The sequence below is a fragment of the Clupea harengus genome, chromosome 25, assembly GCF_900700415.2.
Source record: "Clupea harengus chromosome 25, Ch_v2.0.2, whole genome shotgun sequence".
NCBI lineage: Eukaryota > Metazoa > Chordata > Actinopteri > Clupeiformes > Clupeidae > Clupea > Clupea harengus.
Genome location: NC_045176.1, coordinates 5,709,816 through 5,730,083, shown reverse-complemented (window position 1 = coordinate 5,730,083; position 20,268 = coordinate 5,709,816). Strand labels below are relative to the sequence as shown.

Below are 20,268 nucleotides of genomic sequence, written 5' to 3'. Positions count from 1 at the left end.
AATTTATGTCTGATTTGTGAATTGATCGTACAGAAATGAAGACTTGCAGGTGAGATATTTTTGTTAATGTATTCAGTTGAAGTAAGGTTCATGATGTCTGAATTGGAGCAAATAAAAAGAAAAGTTGAATTATAGTTGCTCCACTTCATGCTTTCCTAAGAAAAGTGATCGAAGTCTCCTTATCTTACCCTTAGTTTTAGTTAGACTATTGCCATTTTTAAATCTATGGCTGACATTCCACTGTTTTTTTTTTTGTAATAATAATTGTATCATAATTCTGTAATAAGACATAAATTGAACTCTTCTCTGTTTGAATTATGTGATTAATGTTTTTTATTAGCTTTAAGCAAAGTCATAGAGTGGCCTGTCTAATCCAGGTGACTTGCAGTACGCAACGCCTCCAATGGAAACAGCCAGAGCCTTAAGTGTGAACTTCATTACAACAACATTCATGCGCGTGGAGGCATCATTGCTTTTGGTTAGTGATCGTCTTCCAGCTCCTCCAAAGACAGGGTGTGTGTCCATGCCACCAGGCTGTCCACCTCAGTCTCCCAGTGCACACGCCGGCCTGGACACGGCGCTGTTGCTTGGGGTGCAGCGGGACACTCCTGCTGGGGCTCTTAGTGTGAGGATGGACGGGGGCGTCAGATTGAACATGGAGGATTAGAAAGGCAACAGAGTAAGAGTCTTAACAAATGTACATGGCCATGTATTTCTGAAGTGATGCCACTGCTGCACATAGCACCACTGAAAATGCTAAATAACATATTCATCAGCAGTACATGCAAATTGGCAGAGAAGATAGAACAGAGCGGAACGGAAACATCTTGAAAAGTATTTTTTCCCTAGGCACAAGAACAGCAAGAATCTAGCCGTTGCATGCTTCACACGCTGCCATTTCTTGTTTCTGCTGTGGGGAGAGTACCTGCTTTGCTGTAACGTTGGTATAACTTCCTCATTTGTTGAATCCGCACGAGTTTGACCTCTTTCTGTCTTTTTTCCCTCTGGTGCGTTTGTGCTAGTCCATCTCTGATTCTGCACAAAAACGCAGAGTATTTATTCTGTGACTGCAATGGACACGCCTTTGTTTCAGTAAGTACAGTATAATCCAAGCTCAACATGTTAAATCCTCAACTCGTATTTGAAAACATTTCTAAATGTTTAATGAATCTGTTATGTGGTTTTTGATGAACATTTTTGTCATTCATCCAGGCCAGAAACAGTAATACAATGTAAAACAAATGCATTGAAAGCACGAATATCTCATTGCATCATTATAGTGGATATCAAAGCCTTTTAAATGTTCAACAGTAGCAGTAGAGAGAAGTTAAACTTGCGTTTTAAGAGATGCTTCAGAAAAAGGAACCACTACATGGGTCGGTGATCCGCAGCGGTGGGCAAGCATCTGTGCAGAGCTGACCAGTTTGTCCAGTGCTAAGAGATTTAAAACGGATGAATACAGTTGTCATAAAAGGGATTGACTGTTTTTACATTTGCAACAGATTTGCTACAATTCTTGTGTGAACTGTTCCTTCAACTTTCACGATTTCGGTTGCTGTCTTAAAATATGGCGTTTTATGTTCCTAGACAGGTCAACCTTTTTATGCCAGAGCATTGTGGGGGTGATTAACTTCCACTGGTCCAACAAATAAATATCTGATCTTTGCTAAATCCTTTCTTAACTGACAATAACTGTACAATTACCTGTAATAACCTTATAACAATAACTTCAACACTGAGGCGTGACAAACTGTTTGTTGTAGTACTGCAATAGGCTACTGGAAATGAGAGCAGGAGAAACTAGATATATTTGTTAATGTATTCAGTTGAAGTAAGGTTCACAATAACTTCAACACTGAGGCGTGACAAACTGTTTGTTGTAGTACTGCAATAGGCTACTGGAAAGGAGAGCAGGAAAACTAGATAGTCTCTAGAGGCTTTTTTCACATCTCTTATTCTTATCTTGGAAAAGGTTCCCATACATTCATTTGCCATTAGAGGTCCTGCTTTGGTGGTGGCTGTTGCTGTCCAAGCCTGTAGATATTCCTCAAAAGAGATCCTCCTGACAACCCTGATCATTACAATTGGGAAGATAATTACCCATTACAGGGAAATCAGAGAGAAAATACTGAATATCCACACTCACAAAGGCCTGGATTATGGTATTCTCTCACCTGTCGCTCCTTAAAGGCTTCCCAGGGTTAGCCTCAGTTACTAAACATGTGAGAAAAGGCACAATGACTACGCAAAACTTTCTGAAGTCTGATGACAATAAAATCAAAGATGTTATCATATGATCTTACCACCCATATCTTCTCTTTCTAGTGCTTGACTGGTTTTCACACATTGCTCAACCACCTCCCTGTAGGCATTCGGCCGATTCAAAAACATTTCAGCAGCTTCCAAATTGACGGGGTCCTCCAAATCGGGGTGGGAAAGTACGTGCTGCATTGAACACCAAAGGGAACACAGCACCAGCTCAATCAGTATGTCTGACAGGGTAGGGCACGGGTAAAATGCAGTCATCTTGAGGGTAGCTGAACATGATATGAGCCGTGAGATCCATCATTATGATGCTAGTTCAAAAAGGAGCCTGAGAAGTGTAGCCATACCTGCTCCATTGCCCATCCCGTGGTGCAACTGCTGCTTTAATTATCAACTCCTGGCACTTGCCACATAGGCCAATTTGAGGTTGTTTGTTAATCTCTATAATGTAGGATAGCCTACCTGTATGAAGCGAAGGATGCTGACTGCGGAGGTATTGAGATCCCATTCATTTCGAGAGTGAGGGAAAGATATGCATACCTCCCCTGTGTCTTTATCCACTTGAAACATTGGGGAAATGGGAGGAAAGCGGAGCTTTGTGTCACTTTTCAGTCATATTACAAGTATACGGGGGTGAATTTCATTCAGTATTTCATGGTCTTACCATTGGGGTGAAAAGGAACGGTGTTGAACACAACATACGGTGGACGTTTGTCATGCTGTTCACATAAATATAACGACAAACTCAACACACCCCCTAGTGTCAAAAAACAGATATTCCTTCAAGTCAATAGGCTATTATTGGCAGTCAGAGCTTTTAGGATTGTATAGGCCTACAAGGGCTACGACAACTTTCTGTTACATTGCCTTCCCAGAACGTGTCTTCAATCCCTTTGATTTTTGCCACCCATTCAAGAAGATCAGGTGTGACGGGACTTGCTTCTATCCCTAGATGATGGTTTAGAGAGGTACATTCCTGTAATGACAGACAATTAGCTAACGTTAAGTAGAGAGAGGTATCCGATACATCATTTAGGTTGCCGTGTAACAAAACTCCTGAGTTCCATATCTGTCTCATCTTTTACGAGCTCGTTACTTACTAATGTTTTGCCTTTAAGCGATTTGGCCTCACTGCTTTTCTTTCCACCCAACAGAGGAGCCATTGAGTGCATTGCGGCACCGCAGCTAACATTAAGTACCCTAACTCACTTTGAAAGGATCTTGCTAACCCACGTAACGCTAAATTTCCCCAAAACTCATAATTTTGAGCTTGATATTTTGTTTATTTTCTGTTGTCAAGCAACAGTGCCTGCGAATCAGAGCGAAGGTTATGCGCGTGAACCTCCTTTCCATTTAGGTTTTTGCTTTCCCGTCCGGTTCTGGGTGTTGTGGTGGCCTGGGGAAACGCAAATTGAGCATAAGCACATATGATAGTGGCGAACTCGGCATGTCATGTCACTGTCATGTCGGAAAATGTAAGGAGAGTGCAACAAGGGTATTATCCCCTTCCGTCCCCCACACAGAAAGGTAGCCAAAGAAGCAGCCACAGGCCCCACACCTATAGCTAATGCTCTGAAAGACAGATACACATAATCTATTCAAATTCCATTTGTATGTGTGACGGCCTGTCTGTGTTGTAGGGGGCGCTTCTCATATGTAATAATTATAATAAATACATTTTAATACAACCATAATAAATTCGCTTCTGCTGATAGACTGATGTAGTTGGACAGGTTTTTGTCGGATTAAATAGTTTTATTAAAGTTAAACTTTTCTGTACATGCGTTTCAGGAAACGTGGTAGGGAAATGAGAGTGTTTATGGAGATTTTCTTTGAAGAGTTTGATTTGCAATGAAAAAGGTTAGGCCTATGTGATTACGGTGGGGCCACTGCGACCCGTCCTCTCTTGAAGCATGGACATCTTGAGAGCCAGATTCACTAGAGGGGCCAACATCACCTGTTTCAATAAACAATAGCAAGTCTTATATCAGACTAAATATCCACGAGGGTTTCAATATAGTAATTTCATTATGTGTCACAGGCAGTGTCAATATATAAGCACTGACAGGACCTGAAACTTACTTGCACGTCTTGGAATATTTTTCCTGTGTCATTTTCATAGCTGTCAACGTAGAGGTGAATAGTGGCCCCAGAACTGCCTGTTCCACTCAAACGGAAGATGACACGGGAACCATCTGAAAAGATGATTCGCAAACCCTGCGGAAGACATGCACAAGTCAGTTTCCTTGTGGCTAAATGCAAGGTAATGCAAGGTTAGCACATACATGATTGCAAGTTCATAGGCTTAGGTATTTGGAGAAATACTTAACAAGATGGAAATGGACGGTATGGAGAGCCTCAGGGGAAAAAAGGTTTTGGTGGAAGTGATGTGAATGTGATACACTCAGGTTAGAAGGCCACAAGCATATTGATTGGGAATTATCACCTGATGTCTGGATATGCTTCCATCCACAGGGTCACTGTACTCAAAGTTGTCTGCCTTTTCAACCTTGTATGTCTTCTCCCCCATTGAGAAACTTTGTCCAATGAATGCCTTGTCAGACATCATGGCCTCCAGGTCTTCCATCATCTCAAAAGCCGCAAGGACATCCACTTCCTCATAGTCGTATCTGTTGAGAAAAACTGTTTCAGTTTTAAAGGTGAGGAGAGGCTATGTCACAGATTCTGTTCAAGGGAGGATAACATGGCTTTCATCCATGGCGAGGTTTAATCACTGCTCAGGGACTATGACGGTCTGACCCCTTGGCATCAGCGTTCTGTTGGTTTTTAGGATATATCCAGATTAGTTACGTTTCTTTTGTGAGAGTGCTCATTATGAAATGTTAGCTGTAACACTTGTCCCGCCACTTTAGAAGTAGGCTCTACCCAAATGGTGAATGTCCGTGGAACAGAGTTGTTCCCGACTCTGCTGCTGCCTGAGAAGTGCTCTTGCCTTGTGAAGAAGTTCCTGCCATAGGTCTGCCAGTGCTCCGTCATGACCTCTTCCACACTCTGTTGCCGAGTGGCCAGGACGGAGAGCCATGCCAAAACAGCCCACAGCCCATCTTTTTCACGGATGTGATCAGAGCCTGGATGGACGGACGTAGGGCAAGAAGACAGACAGCCTTAGTGAGATTATCGGCAGTTTATCTTGTAACATTCTCTGTTCACTCACGTTGGTGTGTGTTTCAGTCCCTGTTTTTTTCACTCACTCATAAGCTACCTGTGCCGAAACTCTCCTCGCCACACAGGGAAAGTTTGCCGTCATCCATCAGATTCCCAAAAAACTTCCAGCCCGTCGGCGTCTCATACAGCTGGATCTTGCGGGCCTTGGCCACACTGGCAGAAGAACAGACAAATGCGAAAATCTGGCATTTTGCAGTGCAGTGCATGCAGGTGTATTATGACCGTAACATTTCCAGAAAATGGTTACAAACAACTTTGTTTCAGACAACAAAAGTAAAACTAATGTTTCTAGAATTATACAATAGTGAGAAAAACAGAGTTGACCAGCAGATCATCCTTTAAAAAAATGACAACTCAAGCATCTGTTAGGTCTTGTGGAAACCCTTACTTGTCAAGGGCGCCACTAGTTGGCATGCTTCTTGCAAGCCCTCTCACCCCCGTGCGCTGGAAGTAAGGTATGCAGAAAATATTTGCAGCAATGACAGCGACAGAGTCTGATGGGTTGACGAAGAAGCCATGCTTCCCCAAGATCATGTTACGGTCCTGGAGAGAAATGGAATCAAGTTAGGGGTTAGGTAAGGGTCAGAGAGAGTGATGAGAGATGGGTCAAGAGGCGCTTTCTTAAACTGAACCTGACCCACAACAGACTGATCTGATGTCTCAATGGGACATTGGAATCTCTCAAGCTTATTTTCTGTGTGCGCTGAGCTGATTCACAGAGCTATACTTAGTGCCACAACAGGGGTTTGAAGAGTTCTGACACATACGCCATCACCATCAAAGGCTGCCCCAAAATCGAACTGGCCACTCCTCATGGCCTCGACCAGCTCTGCAGCATAGGTGAGGTTTGGATCCGGATGCTTTCCCCCAAAGTCCTCCAGAGGGACACAGTTGATGACTGAATTTACAGGGCAGCCAAGTTCCTCACACATTATCCTCTTCAGATAGGGTCCCATTACTGTGAAAGTAAACAAGTGCCAAAATGGTAGCAATACAGTCAAATTAATATTGTGTATCGTAGAAGATGTGGACTACTTGGTGTAAACACTGATAAAGTGGTGTGAAATGTGGGTGAGGAACCATTGGTCACGTTTCCTAAAGGTCCAATACTGGAGTCATTTTACACAGTTAAAGGAGTGATGGGTATGTGGGTCTTTGGGTCTGTGGGTCTGTGTGTCTGTGGGTCTGTGGGTCTGTGGGTCTGTGGGTCTATGGGTCTGTGTTTCATGCGTTTCTGCCCGATGTACCGAATGAAACAGGAGTAGCGGATGAAGGTGTTGGCCTTCAAGCCTGTTTAAAGTTTCAGCCATGTCAGGAGTGTCTGCAATGCCAACAGGGCGAGGCTCTGGGAACCGTGTGAGTGGGTGAGAAGGCACGGGCGACAGAGGAATCTGTGTCTGGTTTCAGTGTTATCTCACCGGACTCCCCTGGTGGCCCGGAGACATGCGTGAGCCTGGAGACTCACAATCCCAAAGAAGGCTCAAGTCTCATTTGCTCTCCAGCCATGTGGATTTGGAATTAGCAGCTGTTGCACCCAAATGTTATTCCGTCAAATGTGTGAATAACAATTACCATACTATCAAGTTTAGTGTTGAGGCTGGTTGGAAAGTCTTAAGTATTAATAGCACAAAGTCATTCTTCTCTCAGCAGTAGAATTACTGAAACCTCTGCAATAACTACTGCAATTACTTTAACAGAATGACTAAGAGATATGAATGCCAGAAAGCCCAGAAGACAAGAATCCTCAATCGTCAACATTTTAACATCCTATTCTTATACATGTTCCTCTCGTTTATGATAAAAAAAGGTATTTGTGTTTAATGACCCGTGCATGCTTATATATCCATAGACTATTCTGTGTGAGTGAGCTGTAACATCAAAATATGCTCCTAAATACATCTAAATGTAAAAGATTCTCGACCACTGGTCAAATCCTGTTTTTCAGCATCTTTATGTTAGATTAGTAGCTATATGTATAACACACCACAATAAAGCACCTACATTACCTCCATGCATAGCGTCTAGGCGGATCTTGATGTAGTTATGGCCTGAAAGCATTTCCTTCAGTGCAGCAAAGTCAAATATATTTCTCAGCATGTTTGCATAGGCTTCCACCGGATCCACAATTTCCACTGCAGAGAGCAAGAGTGAACAGCATGCTTTCAGATGGCAAATGTACTTTCAAACATCAAGGGACTCACCTTATAGTCTGTGATCAACGTAACAGAAGTACTACTGACCCGTGAAGGGTTTGAACTTGTTCTCCAGGTCAAATGTTTGTTTTCCAAGAGTAGCCAGGTCCACCCTGAGGTCAGGGCATATGGCGTATTCCTCAATAGTCCTGCTGAGCTGGAAGATTTTGTTTGTGATGGCTTCTGGTGCGGGGCCTATTTCGGGTTGTGTGATTTGGATTAAGCAAAGAATAGGCAGGGTCATGAGGGCTAGAGCCTGGATATAGTGCATCACAGAATTCAGTTTCAACTTTCTCTATGTCACCAGAAATTAAAGGTTAAGTAGGCATCCTAAAATAATAATAACAACAAAAATAATAGTAATAATAAAAACAACAATGATACGACGTACTTATTAATAGCAAATATCTTACAGATCCAGCATTACAACTTGACTGTTTATGAAATATTAAAAATATGGTCCTGAAATATGAAATAAGTGTGAAGATCTTCAAGAACGTGTAAATGGAATGGGCACATATCATTTGGGAACACATCATCGACTGAAGGCGCTTCTATGTGCTTGTTAATGCAGTCACAGCTCATTCTGATTCTGAAGAGAATATGTGATACTGATTCTGAAGAGAATACGTGATGCTGATTCTGATTCTGATTCTGAGTCTGAAGAGAAGGTGGGATACTGATTCTGATTCTGATTCTGATTCTGAAGAGAATGTGGGATGCTTACTGAAAAACAGTCATCATTTCCATTGCTATGCACCAGTCTATAGCTTGCTGTGCAACAATGGGCTTTTGGCACAGTGAAATGCAGGCATAGGTTTGTCAACACTAGCTTTGATGAAAGAACAGTTTTGTACAAACCTAAATGACAAAGTAAAAAAATCTCTTGCCATCTTTCCATCAGAAAACATTTATTGGATCTGGCTGAATACTTGGTAGGTCATTATTCTATTTGATAAATATAACCCTGTAGACACATTTCATCTTTTAAAAGATACCACTAATATCAAAGGTTTCAATGTCATAGGAACGAATATGTCCTTTGCTTGCTAGTAGGTTGATTATCTTATACGTGTCATTAACAATGGCATTGTTGAACAATGTAGAAGTGCAAATGACAAATTACTACAATTACCTAATTGTTTCTAAATGAATTGATGCTACATTATTACAATTAACTACGCTCTGTATTCCTTATGATGTGCTGTTAACCACTAGGATGTGTTGGAATATGACTGAAATGTATCTCACTATGTATTAATATAAAAAACACTTTAAGTGTAAGTGTCCATCTTTCTGTCCCCACTAACATTCCTTGCAGGCTTCGTACTTATTTCTTACCACCATTGGAGATGTTGAACTTGATGCCAAAATCCCCATTGGGTCCCCCAGGGTTGTGGCTAGCTGTGAGGAGGATCCCTCCGATGGCTTTCATCTTTCTGATCATGCAGGACACGGCCGGCGTGGACATGATCCCATTCTGACCAATCACCAGACGACCTACCTGATGAAGGCAGCAGGCAGTAGACAGGTTTGGAGTTTGACACACTGTGTCTGGATTAGATAGGACAGTGCCCTCCCAATGATGGTTATACTATGGCGCAGGACACTGCACACAGGATTACACCCAATTCCATTCAAATAAGAAATTCTGTTCTAAATCAAAACAATATGAATGCCAAGTTTATCCTGTCATCCCCACAAGAGGCTATCTACCCAATCAGTGTTTGCAACCACGTCAGCCATGCCCACTCCTGTCCTGTCCAGTATCACCTCTCTCTCTCTTTCTCTCTCTCTCTCTCTCTCTCTCTCTCTCTCCATCCTCCCCTCCTTTTTATGTCATATATTCTCTTAATCTTTCTGCCTACCGTCTCTCCTCTCCTCCCCACACCCTCTCCTCTCCTCCTCTCCTCCCCTCCTCCCCACACCATCTCCTCTCCTCCTCTCCTCCTCTCCTCCCCACAGCCTCCCACACCCTCTGTACACTGTTGGTCAGTTAGCCGAAGGGTTTTCAAAGACTCTGTGTGCCTTGCCTCGATGTGAAGTAGTGTTCATGCTTCTGTGTGAACTCTGCTGAACCTTTCGTCAATGTCATCATGTGGGATTCTTTGATGTTTGAGCGTGCCTTGCTTCTGCCCTTGATCTTGGATTCGTGTTTTACTGGTGAAGTCTGCCTGTGTGTTTGACCTGGATTCTGTGTTCTTTGGGCTACCCTGTCTGGATTACCATCTGATTCTCGTTGAAGTCAACTCTTTAAGGTCACTGCATTTGGGTCTCACCTGTGGTCATCACAGGTCTGAAGTCAAAGCATGTCTTTGTTAAGCTCAGATTTGGAAAATTGCCTGTTTTTGATTCATTTATACCTACTTAAAACCTAGAGTGCCAAAATATCCCAGGACCCTCTCTCGTTGGGTCTGATGTTTAAAAAAGTGAGGAATAAGAGAGTAGTGTTCTGATGTTTCTCACAGTAAAAAGAAATGCTGCAATCATGCATGCCATCATGCAATCTAGTTTGCCAGCGCATGTTTATGTCTCAAGACCTGTCAGTCATCCATCAGTGGCATTGAGCCTGGGCATGTTTATTATATCATACAATATGGGCCAGTCTCAAGACCTATCAGTAGTCCATCAGCGGCAATGAGCCTGGGCATTTCTCATGCACCTGTGTGCTCAGGTTTTAATTGACCAAAATTAGAAGCACACGTATCGTCACACATAACTCACTTTCAATCCCCTATAAATATCCCTTCCTGATCACAGGCCAAGTGTGTTGGCTTCATCCCGTACAGGCAGTGTGCAAACAGCACCGTGGTGCCAGACCCAAGGTCTATTTCAGGAGGAAATAACCCTAGATGTTCATGTGCCATTCATATGGGTAATGTTCCATGGCATTAAAAGCTTTAGTTTTCCAGAAACTTGCAAGGTATCATCATGTATGAAAGCTCAGCAGAAATCCTCATACTTCAGACTACTTGCATTTGGTTTAGACTGCTAGAGTTCTATGTACCACCATGCCTCTGGAAATCACACACTCTATATGTGACACTGGGTCTTTTGGGATAACAATAACAATAACAACAGCTCTAGTTCTAAAACGATGCTGATTAGAGGTTAATGGATCAGGCTGGGCATCAGTTTGCAACGACAACAATGTTGATTTATGACATTGACACATATGGAAGAAACAATGAATCAAGCGCACATATTCTGCTTGCACATGTAACTGCAAGTGATCTACTAGTGGTAAAACTGACCCCGTTTGCTGCAGCCATTTGCACAATGACCTCAATGGCCATCCGATTAAAGTAGCGTCCATCTCCGCCAACGATTATGGTGGATCCTTGGCGGTCACGCAGGTCTATAGAGAAGAGGACACTCTGAATGAAGTTCTGGAGATAGTACCTGTTGGACTGGAAGACATAGACCTTCTTCCTTAAGCCACTGGTCCCAGGCTTCTGGTCTGGGTACGGGGCTGTGGGCACAGACACAACCTGCAGAAGGCTATCGTCCATCGTTTTGGCGGGCCGGGGAGGAAAGAGGGGGGGTAGAGAGAACAAAGCGAAGGCAGTTGTTGCGCACCCCCCTTTAGGGGGAGAAGGAACTGGGAGGGGAGAGGAAGGGAAAGCCTTGCGGCTGCCCCAGGCATTCTGGACGCTGGCAGCGGGGCAGTTGAGGGGCCAAAAATAAAACTGCGGAAAGGCGGATTGGTAACAGAAGACGTCTCGGCGCACATGTGACGGGGCATCACTGTCAGAGACGGCCGTCCCCCTGGGGGCCCAGGGTGGCCAGTGCAGCCTGGAGGGGTCCTGAGGTCCGAGAGGAGCACTCTGTTTGCACACTAATGACACGCTGAGTCATCCCCGGGCTAAATCGGTCACATGTTTTTCCCCTCTCTCTCATTCTGTGGCATGGCCTGATGTTATTTTAATAATCTCACGTGGCATTTTTTTGGATTTGTGAAGTCATTTATTGTAAGAAACATGGCCTTGGGCTATTTTAATGAAATCAACGAAACCTTTAAGTATTAAGTCAAGGGTTGTGGATGACAGTAATTTACTGTGAGCCACTAAATTGTTTTCGTGTGTCTGCTAGGGTAGAATGTCATGTTTAGCTCCTTGGAAAACTTTCCCCGTCACCTACTTTGAGAGTGCAGTTCTGTGGCCCACTGCTGGTCCAGGTGAAGTTCTGCATCACACACTGCATGGCTACCCCCCGACAGCCTCCTCACCCAGTCTCAGACCTGGGTCTGAAGGGTAATAGCCATGACAACAGCCTTCTCACCCGGCTTCAGACTGGGGTCTGAAGGGTAATCGCCATGACCACATCACCAAAATGTGATGTGAAAACCCAACCACAGGTTGTCAGACGACAGTGAGAAGAATCATCAGCAGAGGGCGACACTGCTTAATTTAAGAGCCATGTACACCAACTCTGACTTTAAATTTAGTCCCTGGTCTTTGTTGACATATACTGTATACTAATTTGAAATAAGTTGTATAGTAAAATATAAATGCATTGCAATGCAAAACATTGTTAATGCTTTGATAGCCAACAGTGTGACCTAAGGGAAGTATGGGGTGAAAAACACTAACTAGAAATATAAACCAAATTCAGGAATGTATAAAAATACAAAATAAAAAAAGGTAACAGGGGAGAGAAAAAATCAATCCCTTGACGTAAATTCATTGGCGTCCAACCAGACAAGGCAATCTCAGCAAATAATGGCCGCCACGCTGTTCCAGCCATGATGTAATCTGTCTCCGCTGCTGTTGGCAGATGCTCCAGAGCCTTGAACGCCTTGCTAGCCGAGTTCACTGGCCTTGGGTTCATGCATGGGAGCAGCTGAACAAAAGGCTTTGCAACACCAGGTTGAGCCATGGGGCCACTGGTTTGGTTCAGCCACGTGATGACGGCTTCTAATTGCAAAAACTAAGCCTACTGTCACGTATCATTTCAGTGTGTGTGTGTGTGTGTGTGTGGGTGGATGTGACACATACATATCTAACTTTTTTTAAAAAAGACGTTTTATTTCCAAGCTCAATACAAATGGCACCACACGCTACAAAATATATACAGTATGGATGTGAATTCTTAAAGTCAATGTGACTCAGTAAAAACCTGTGACTGACTCCGCTGAGCGTGTTTGGGTCGAGGGTCCACAGTTCTCAGCCCCTTGCCTTGCACTTCAGACTACTGACTACAGTCAAAGGCAGTGAAGTGTAAAAGTGGAACTCTTAAATGAGCAAACCTAACACATTAAATCGCTACTGAAAATCAAAATAATCTTTATGTAAGGTTTCAACCTGTTAGCACCATACAAACCAAACAGAAATCAAGTTGATTTCCACTGTGTGTCTTATGAGAACTATGTTAATAAAGCTTAACACTAGCAGCTGTACGCAACAACATTCAGTAACAGCAACAGTAACCGTGTTCCAATCTGAGCCTTATCAGAAAATATTATAAATGTCAAATTATTGTTGCTACAAATTACCGTCAGGGCAGTCAGTGTCGATGTTTATGTATACAGAGTGAATGAGAAGAGGACCTTTTTATTTAGGCGTTCCCTGCGTAGGGGTGTGTGCGTTTGAGCCGTGCAGTATTGTGATCTGGGAGGACTTGAGTAGGAAGGAGCTCCCGCCGTGGGTCTTCGGGTGCGTTCCTTTCCTGCGATCGGTGCGATCGGTGCGGCCGCGCGGCGGCTTCCCGTGGGTGTACCTCCCGTTAAGATTGATGTCGCCGCAAGCGCTGAACCACCAGCCCCCTGGGGAGGAACGCAGGGAGAGATAAGACACTCACGCAGTCAGAGTCGCAGCCTCCCCAACACTCCGACCACAGCCTCCAGAGATCGCTGCCTGTTTAGTCAGTTTTGCTGACTACTAGAAGACTGTATCGTGTGTAGCTGCATTGGATTCTGACAGCTTCACAGCTATTATCAGAGTATTTCGCAATCCAAATAGTTTGCATGCAAAAATCCATGCAGCCAAGCCTCAGACTACATGAATGACCCTAGACATCACAATAACATGGCTGTAGTAGAGTCAGTTACACTTATGTCACAAGTTCATCATGCACTTATGCTGTCCAGAGGGGTGTGTACACATCATACTTTAGAACCTTAGTAATCATAATATATATCTAAAATAAGATATTGATTAGTAAGCCAAACTATATCAGTCTCAGTACTTGATCTCAGTACTTACTCAGGACTAAGTGCCCAGACAAAACACTGTTTGAAGATTAATGAGCAACTCTCAGTGACTAGGCTACTCAATAGAAGTAATTATTTCTACAAATTTAATTTAATGGTACAGACATAAAGAATTACAATGTCAAGGTATCTAATGATTTCTCTTCAAGCATTTCAAAATGAAAAACTCCGTCTTCTCATACCGAGATATCATCACATCACCCTGGAACATCCATACATCACCTGTACGCTTTAAAAAATATTCTTCCGATTCTGTTTTTGTTTAAAACTGGTCTCGCCCCTCCTACCTGTATAGTCGTTGGCGCAGCTGGAGTCCTGGTGTTCATCGTTCATGCGGTCCTTGGTGGAGAACCTGATGGCACTGCTGTTTCCCACCATATGAGGCAGGTCACTGTCTGTCAGCCTGAGGTGGATCGTGTAGTCAGAGCTGGCATCTTCCATCATCAAGTGGTACTCCACCACATGCCTCCCCTGCTTCGAGTCCTCTGCCTGGATCCGCAGTACCGAGTCGTTCTGCCGAGTTATGGCGTGGATCTTCTCCAAGCCGAGCCAGAACTCTCCTGCGAGAGACACCAGCACACTGGTTGGCTCTTTAAATAATTTCTCACACATATCCATTTTTTTTATGAGTTCACCTAAAACTGCTCTGTCATTTACACTGATTGGGCCTAATGACGTTACATATAGACATGACGATACGGTACTCATATCTACATTAAATTACAATTGTGTTTACATGTCACGTGTCGTCCTGTATTCTTTTCAGACACAAGATGCTGTTCATGTGTTCATGGCAGCACTTCAGGTTAGCACTATCACAGAAGTAAGGTTAAAGGTTAAGAGAGGCCTGCCAGGGAGGATGGAATGCTGTCTCACAGCAAACACATCCGCTAGGTATTTGAACAGGAAGCATTTTCAAGAGGCTGTGAGTGACAGTTTGCCGTCACAACAGGCTACACTGCAGCAGTGTTGATCTTGGAAGCCAGCCATTGAGCTTCGAGCATGCCGTGTCATCACGTCGGGGGAGTGTGCAGCGAAATGTTCCTAGCTTTGATCAATTTACAAGACACACAACCACTATGTGCACAGTCAACTCACCTTTGAAGTTGCCAAACCCCTCTTCATAATTTCTCCAGGTTTGGTCAAAGTCCACAGAGCCGTCCTGTCTCCGCTGAATGACTGTGGCAGCACCATCTGCAGGGGAAAATGAGCACCCAATTACCATTAACCATTCAGCTGAAGTAAAACATACAAAGTGTGATGTTTGACATGAAAAAAAAATAAATTCATAAATGGCTGACAATATTTGGAAACAAAATAATGGGCAGAATAATTAGGAAACATCATACCCAAAATTCATGACTAAGACTACATAGTTCTCATTTGATTTCGTAGGCTTTTGATGATGGTGTTGCCAGCTAAAAACACCTGAAACGTTTCCCTCTGTATTGTATTATGAGCATCGAATCTTACAACATATAGCATCTTAACATCGCAATAATTTCATAACAAAGAAGCCATCTCTTTGTGTCTTACCAGCTGTCATTTCACAGTACACCAGGAAGGGCTGGGACTGGTTGGGCTGGATGGGGTACAGGCCACTGTTTCTCTGACCTCTTGCATACACATCACTGCAGTGAGCTGGGAGATCTGTAACACGACCCAACAAAAAACAGTCAGAGCTTGTTTTTTCCACTGAAACTGGCCTCTGCATATCAGACGGTGGAGTATGCCGGTGACACTGACAAAGACATGGGTTTTGTCCTCAAGAAGCACAATGTAGTACTGCGTGTTATAACATCTAATAAATATAATCATAACGTACAGTACCAGTCAAAAGTTTGGACACACCTTTCATTTTGTTGAGAAGTGTTTTCTTTACTTTTATTATTTTCTACATTGTAGATTAATACTGAAGACATTTAAACCATGAAAGAACTCATATGGAATTATGTACTAAACAAAAAAAAGTGTTATCTACCATGTAGAAAATAATAAAAGTAAAGAAAACACTTCTCAAAAAATTAGAAGGTGTGTCCAAACTTTTGACTGGTACTGTATGCTAGTAATACTTTGCTGGATTCAAGCATCTCCATGTACTGACAGCTCCAAACAATAAAAACCTGAGTGCCTGCATATGTCAAAAACCATAAACAACACAATCACACATACCATCCAAGACAGAGACGTCGTTGGTGGAGTTGTCCGCCAAGTACCCTGACACGCTGTGAGTCTCCATGTTCCAGACCCTTCTAAAAGTCTCCTGAAGGGTGCTGTCAGTGATCTAGTGGGGAGGTAAGGACCACGACTGTTATTCCTTGTGATATCTGATATTATGTGACACAGCATGAAGCAACATAAACACATTTAACTTTGAACTTTGAACATTGTGGGGAAAAAAAAAAAACTGGTGATCATGATCATTTTAACGCTCAGGACAGCATCAAAAGGCCTATGTCTACTTTAGATCTAATCATTCAAGTGAGATATCAAGACCATTTCCTCGTAATCTTGTGTGGCTGCATTGTTTAATAATGACGACGTTAGAAAAAAAGACTTTACCTTCTTTTCCAGGCTCTTGATCTGGGTTCTTTGGAAGTTGAGCTGTTCGCTTTGTTCCCTCACAGCTTTCAGGAGGTCTGTGATGCTTTTCTCCTGGGTGTGAATCACGTCCTGCAAGGGGACACATCACAGCTCATTGACTTCCAGAACTGACTTCTTACCTCTAGAACATTCACTTCACCGTATTCGTTTCTATTCTAAGAGGTGAGGCCCAGAAGTGCTACGCTTGCAGTTATCTTCCTTCGGAAAAAGAAAAGTTACCATCCCCCCCCCCCCCCCCCCACACACCCTTTTGCACGTTATCAGTTTGCTATTTAAGTAAATTCAGGCTGACAGGCTGCCAAACCCACAGCGCCGTTTGGGAAGTCTCACCTTGAGAGCATTGATCTCCGAGAGCTGGTCGGAGGAGAGCAGGCCCTGGGACAAGCCACTCATTTTTTCCTCCAAGTCGCCAACCTGGCTCTGCAGATGGCTCCGCTCCCGTATGATGTCCTCCACCTTGGAGTTGATCTGCTGGGACAGAGTCTTGATCTCGTCGTTGTTGGCCTTGAGGACGACGGTGGTTTTCTTCAGCTCCTCTTCCTCCTCTTTGATCTCGCTGGCCAGGGTGGCGAGCTGGTAGAACGAGCGGTCGAAGACGTTGAGCTTCTGGAAGATGTCGTTAATCTGGCCCTTGGTCTTGGTCACAAAGTCCTTCAGACTGTGGCCGAGCTGGAGGAGCCCGTTGGCCAGGAGACGGACGTCATCCAGAGGGGCGAAGACGGACCGGGTCTCTGCTTCCTTGCCACTGGAGGCAGGGAAACCCTGAGCGACGGCCACGAGCACCAGCAGGACCAGCAGCTTCATCATTCCTGTTGTTTCTGAAGTCCTTTCTCTGTGGCGTCGGCCAGCCCGTGTCTCCTCGATCTCCTCTGGAATAAAGACGGCCCAAGTCAGTGGCAGGTCAGCTTATATACCTGCGTCCAGAAGGGGGGTTGATTATTAAGCAACGCTCAGTTTGAACTTTAGTAGCCCATACATTCCCTGCTTGGTTTCCAATATGCAAACAACATGTCCAGAATGAACCAATACCAACCTACCCCCTGACCCTTATCTCCTCAGATGTAATGCAGCCTGTTGTGAACAGCTGCTGCAATAGAGATGTCCAATGACTCCTCTGCTCTTAACTCCATATTACCTTGGGGTATTTTACACACTGAACACCAAACTTGCAAGTAACATGGCAAATAACATTAGTGGCACTGTGTCAGTCAGACATGTTGAGGCATATTTACATGGCAGGTATATAATTACACATCAGTTGTCATGGAAATCAGCAGAGGCATCTGTAGTCTGATTGGTTATGTTAAGGTGAAGGTCCGGGTTACTCAGAGTCAAGCCTCTTGTCTGTCGTGTAGAGAGAGTGCAATCTGTTTAAATGGGCCATGTTTATGTTCCTGAGTGCACCCCAAAAGGTCAAAGATTATGCAATATATTTTCATGTCTTACAAGATGCGAGGTGCACTATCCTTACTGATACGTCATCACTTTTTGATGGGGTCTACAAACCACCTAGACAAAAACATCGTTTTGAAAGCCTGTTACAGAGTATAACTGTGGTTCACACACCATGAAACAAAATCCTTACTTCTTGAATATCTCCAATCTGGTTACCCAGGTTAATTAACCCTTGAATTTACCCACTTTGTTTCTGGGGTTAATCATTAAAGGTTATTGATTACTATCAATAAACTGTTAGAGTAAAAATAAAAATAATCTGTTTTCAAATTATGACCCACTGTACAAAAATTAAATTCAAGATAAATGTAAGACTATGTGACCTGGTGTTTTATGGTGATATTATGGGAGTTTTTTAATCATTCAGTTGTTATCAACTCTTTTAACCATTTCTCTTGACTTAACACAATACACAACAAACCCTGGTTAGTTGAATACATTTGTTACTATCTTAAGGGCATGGCACACTAATCAAACAGATCTCACCATAAACGGTTACATTCATCTGGTGTGTCGTATGGAACTGTTCCGAAATCCACTCGCGCTTTATCATGATCATCCTTTGGATCTTTATCTTAATAGGTACACGGAGGAAATGCATCATTGCATCAGAGGTGAAGTGATCATGTTTAGATGAGATGACACGACAGGGAGAATCAATAATTGTCTCTGTTTTGATGAAGGTTTTATTTGCGTTTCAGGAACGTGGCAAGTTCCGGCAAATTGGGCACATCAGCATCCTGTTTGATGGTTGTTTTCATTGAAAAGGGGATCTTTGTATCTATCTAGAAGCTTCCAAACGTTTGGGCAATTATTCACTTACAATTCTACGATTTTTTTTGTCAGCCCTGCTGCTGGTGAAAACAACTCGTTCAGGTCAAGCCTGAAGCAATCAAGAGTATTTTTTTTTGTGAGATTAGCAATGCCCTTTCATTCTTGTTATGACACAAGACATCATCCTTTGTGCCTTGTTTCATGTTCCTTGTTCTATTGGAAAGCAGCTAGATTTCATAGTGTTTATAGTATCAAATGACTCATTCTAATATATAAAAAACAAACACACCAACTGTACTACAGAGCAAATGTACTATTCTATCATCATTATTCAAAATGTCATTATCGGGTATTGAATGTAGATTGATGAGGGGAAAATAATTGAAATGATTTTAGCATGAGGCTGCAATATAACAACATGTGAAAAAGGTGAAGGGGTCTGAATTCTCTCTGAATGCACTGTGTAGTGCCATTAAAATGCCTAAAGCACTTTATAGAGGTCTGAACCCCCTAGAGCAAGCTTTTCACAGTACAAGGTTGTATTTTTCCACAATGCAATTGTGGGATACACAGTACTATGCAGAACATCACTTATACAGTAAGATACCGTTTAATTTATTTTATGTCACCTACAACCTCCCATAATGCATTTGTGATTTACAGTAATGCACTACACTAAAATAGTGCCGAGATCATACTGATTTCTAACAGTGTAAATACCAAATACCAACTCAAGGTCACTGGGACCTCTTCACCCTGTTAAGCACTGAGAGCCAGTTGTTAAATGTTAACTAGTGGGGTCTAGTACGGCCACAGCAAACACTGACCTTGGCTCTGATCTCAGGCCCAGGGAGAGGGGACAGTGTGAGGGGTGCACCGTAGACATATATAGATATATAGACATATATCTATATATATATATCAAACATTTGATCAAATCAGTATCAGTGGGGTACACTGTGAGGGATGCCACAGGAAAGGGTATCGCCTGCACTGATACTGATTTGATCAAATGTGTCCAGTCAGTGCTGACATACTCTGTCAATACATGAGGCTTACTACGTATTAGAGTTAGAATAACTAACCGAATTGAGTATCTGTTGGCTCTAATATGGTTGACACCTGATTTAATTTATGATCATCCAAAGCTCTAGCCAGACAGATGTTTTTAAAAGGGTGTGCCAGCTCTCAACTGACTTGTCTGTAGCGTTGCATGGTTTAACTGTTTGTTTGCAGTGCAATCGGTAAATAAATGTATATAAACAATACAAGCCTATGGGACAGCGATGTGATGGGTGATTGCACTAGGCTAATTTCTGGAGATCCAACATGTCTGACATCTTCCAAAGGCCCATTATATATTGCAAATATATCAAAATCATAACAAAATGCCACAGTAGATAGCTAACAAGGTACAGCTTAGCTAGCTAGTAAACCGACCAGATAACGTCCATGCTGTCGGAAGTTAAATGACCTTTCAGTGCTAACTTGTAGCCCTATAGCATCACAACGGCCACTCTCTGAATAAATGCGAGAAAGTTCGATATCCATAATCAAACGAGACAAAAAGGATGCTTGTAC

At 43.0% G+C, this 20,268-nt stretch overlaps 3 protein-coding genes across 4 annotated transcripts; all 3 read right to left on the bottom strand.

Moving 5' to 3' along the window:
- Positions 1-231: 231 nt before the first annotated feature.
- LOC105891302 (ubiquitin-conjugating enzyme E2 U-like) lies at positions 232-3,069 on the bottom strand. Of its 2 annotated transcripts, XR_006151653.1 has the most exons (6): positions 2,728-3,069; positions 2,304-2,445; positions 2,175-2,214; positions 1,983-2,071; positions 926-1,434; positions 232-619 (listed from the first exon to the last, which is right to left on the bottom strand). XR_006151653.1 is itself a non-coding variant. In XM_012817465.2 (5 exons), exons 1-5 carry the CDS (start codon positions 2,833-2,835, stop codon positions 1,328-1,330), a joined length of 486 nt encoding a protein of 161 aa, XP_012672919.1. In that variant the 5' UTR covers positions 2,836-3,069; the 3' UTR covers positions 656-1,327. The 2 variants fall into 2 exon arrangements, 1 of the variants encoding a protein (XP_012672919.1); XM_012817465.2 differs by lacking the exon at positions 232-619 and having other exon boundaries at positions 656-1,434.
- An 815-nt stretch (positions 3,070-3,884) lies between these two features.
- LOC105891376 (phosphoglucomutase-1-like) lies at positions 3,885-12,756 on the bottom strand. Its single transcript, XM_012817547.3, has 11 exons — positions 10,898-12,756; positions 8,985-9,147; positions 7,692-7,838; positions 7,458-7,583; positions 6,219-6,409; positions 5,840-5,994; positions 5,489-5,604; positions 5,219-5,354; positions 4,712-4,895; positions 4,348-4,482; positions 3,885-4,222 (listed from the first exon to the last, which is right to left on the bottom strand). The coding sequence occupies exons 1-11, from the start codon at positions 11,153-11,155 to the stop codon at positions 4,133-4,135; spliced, it is 1,701 nt and encodes a 566-aa protein (XP_012673001.2). The 5' UTR covers positions 11,156-12,756; the 3' UTR covers positions 3,885-4,132.
- Positions 12,757-12,904: 148 nt separating this feature from the next.
- On the bottom strand, positions 12,905-17,354 carry LOC105891391 (angiopoietin-related protein 3-like). Its single transcript, XM_012817566.3, has 7 exons — positions 16,789-17,354; positions 16,417-16,527; positions 16,027-16,138; positions 15,391-15,504; positions 14,953-15,048; positions 14,142-14,414; positions 12,905-13,407 (listed from the first exon to the last, which is right to left on the bottom strand). Exons 1-7 carry the CDS (start codon positions 17,263-17,265, stop codon positions 13,196-13,198), a joined length of 1,395 nt encoding a protein of 464 aa, XP_012673020.2. The 5' UTR covers positions 17,266-17,354; the 3' UTR covers positions 12,905-13,195.
- Positions 17,355-20,268: the final 2,914 nt, after the last annotated feature.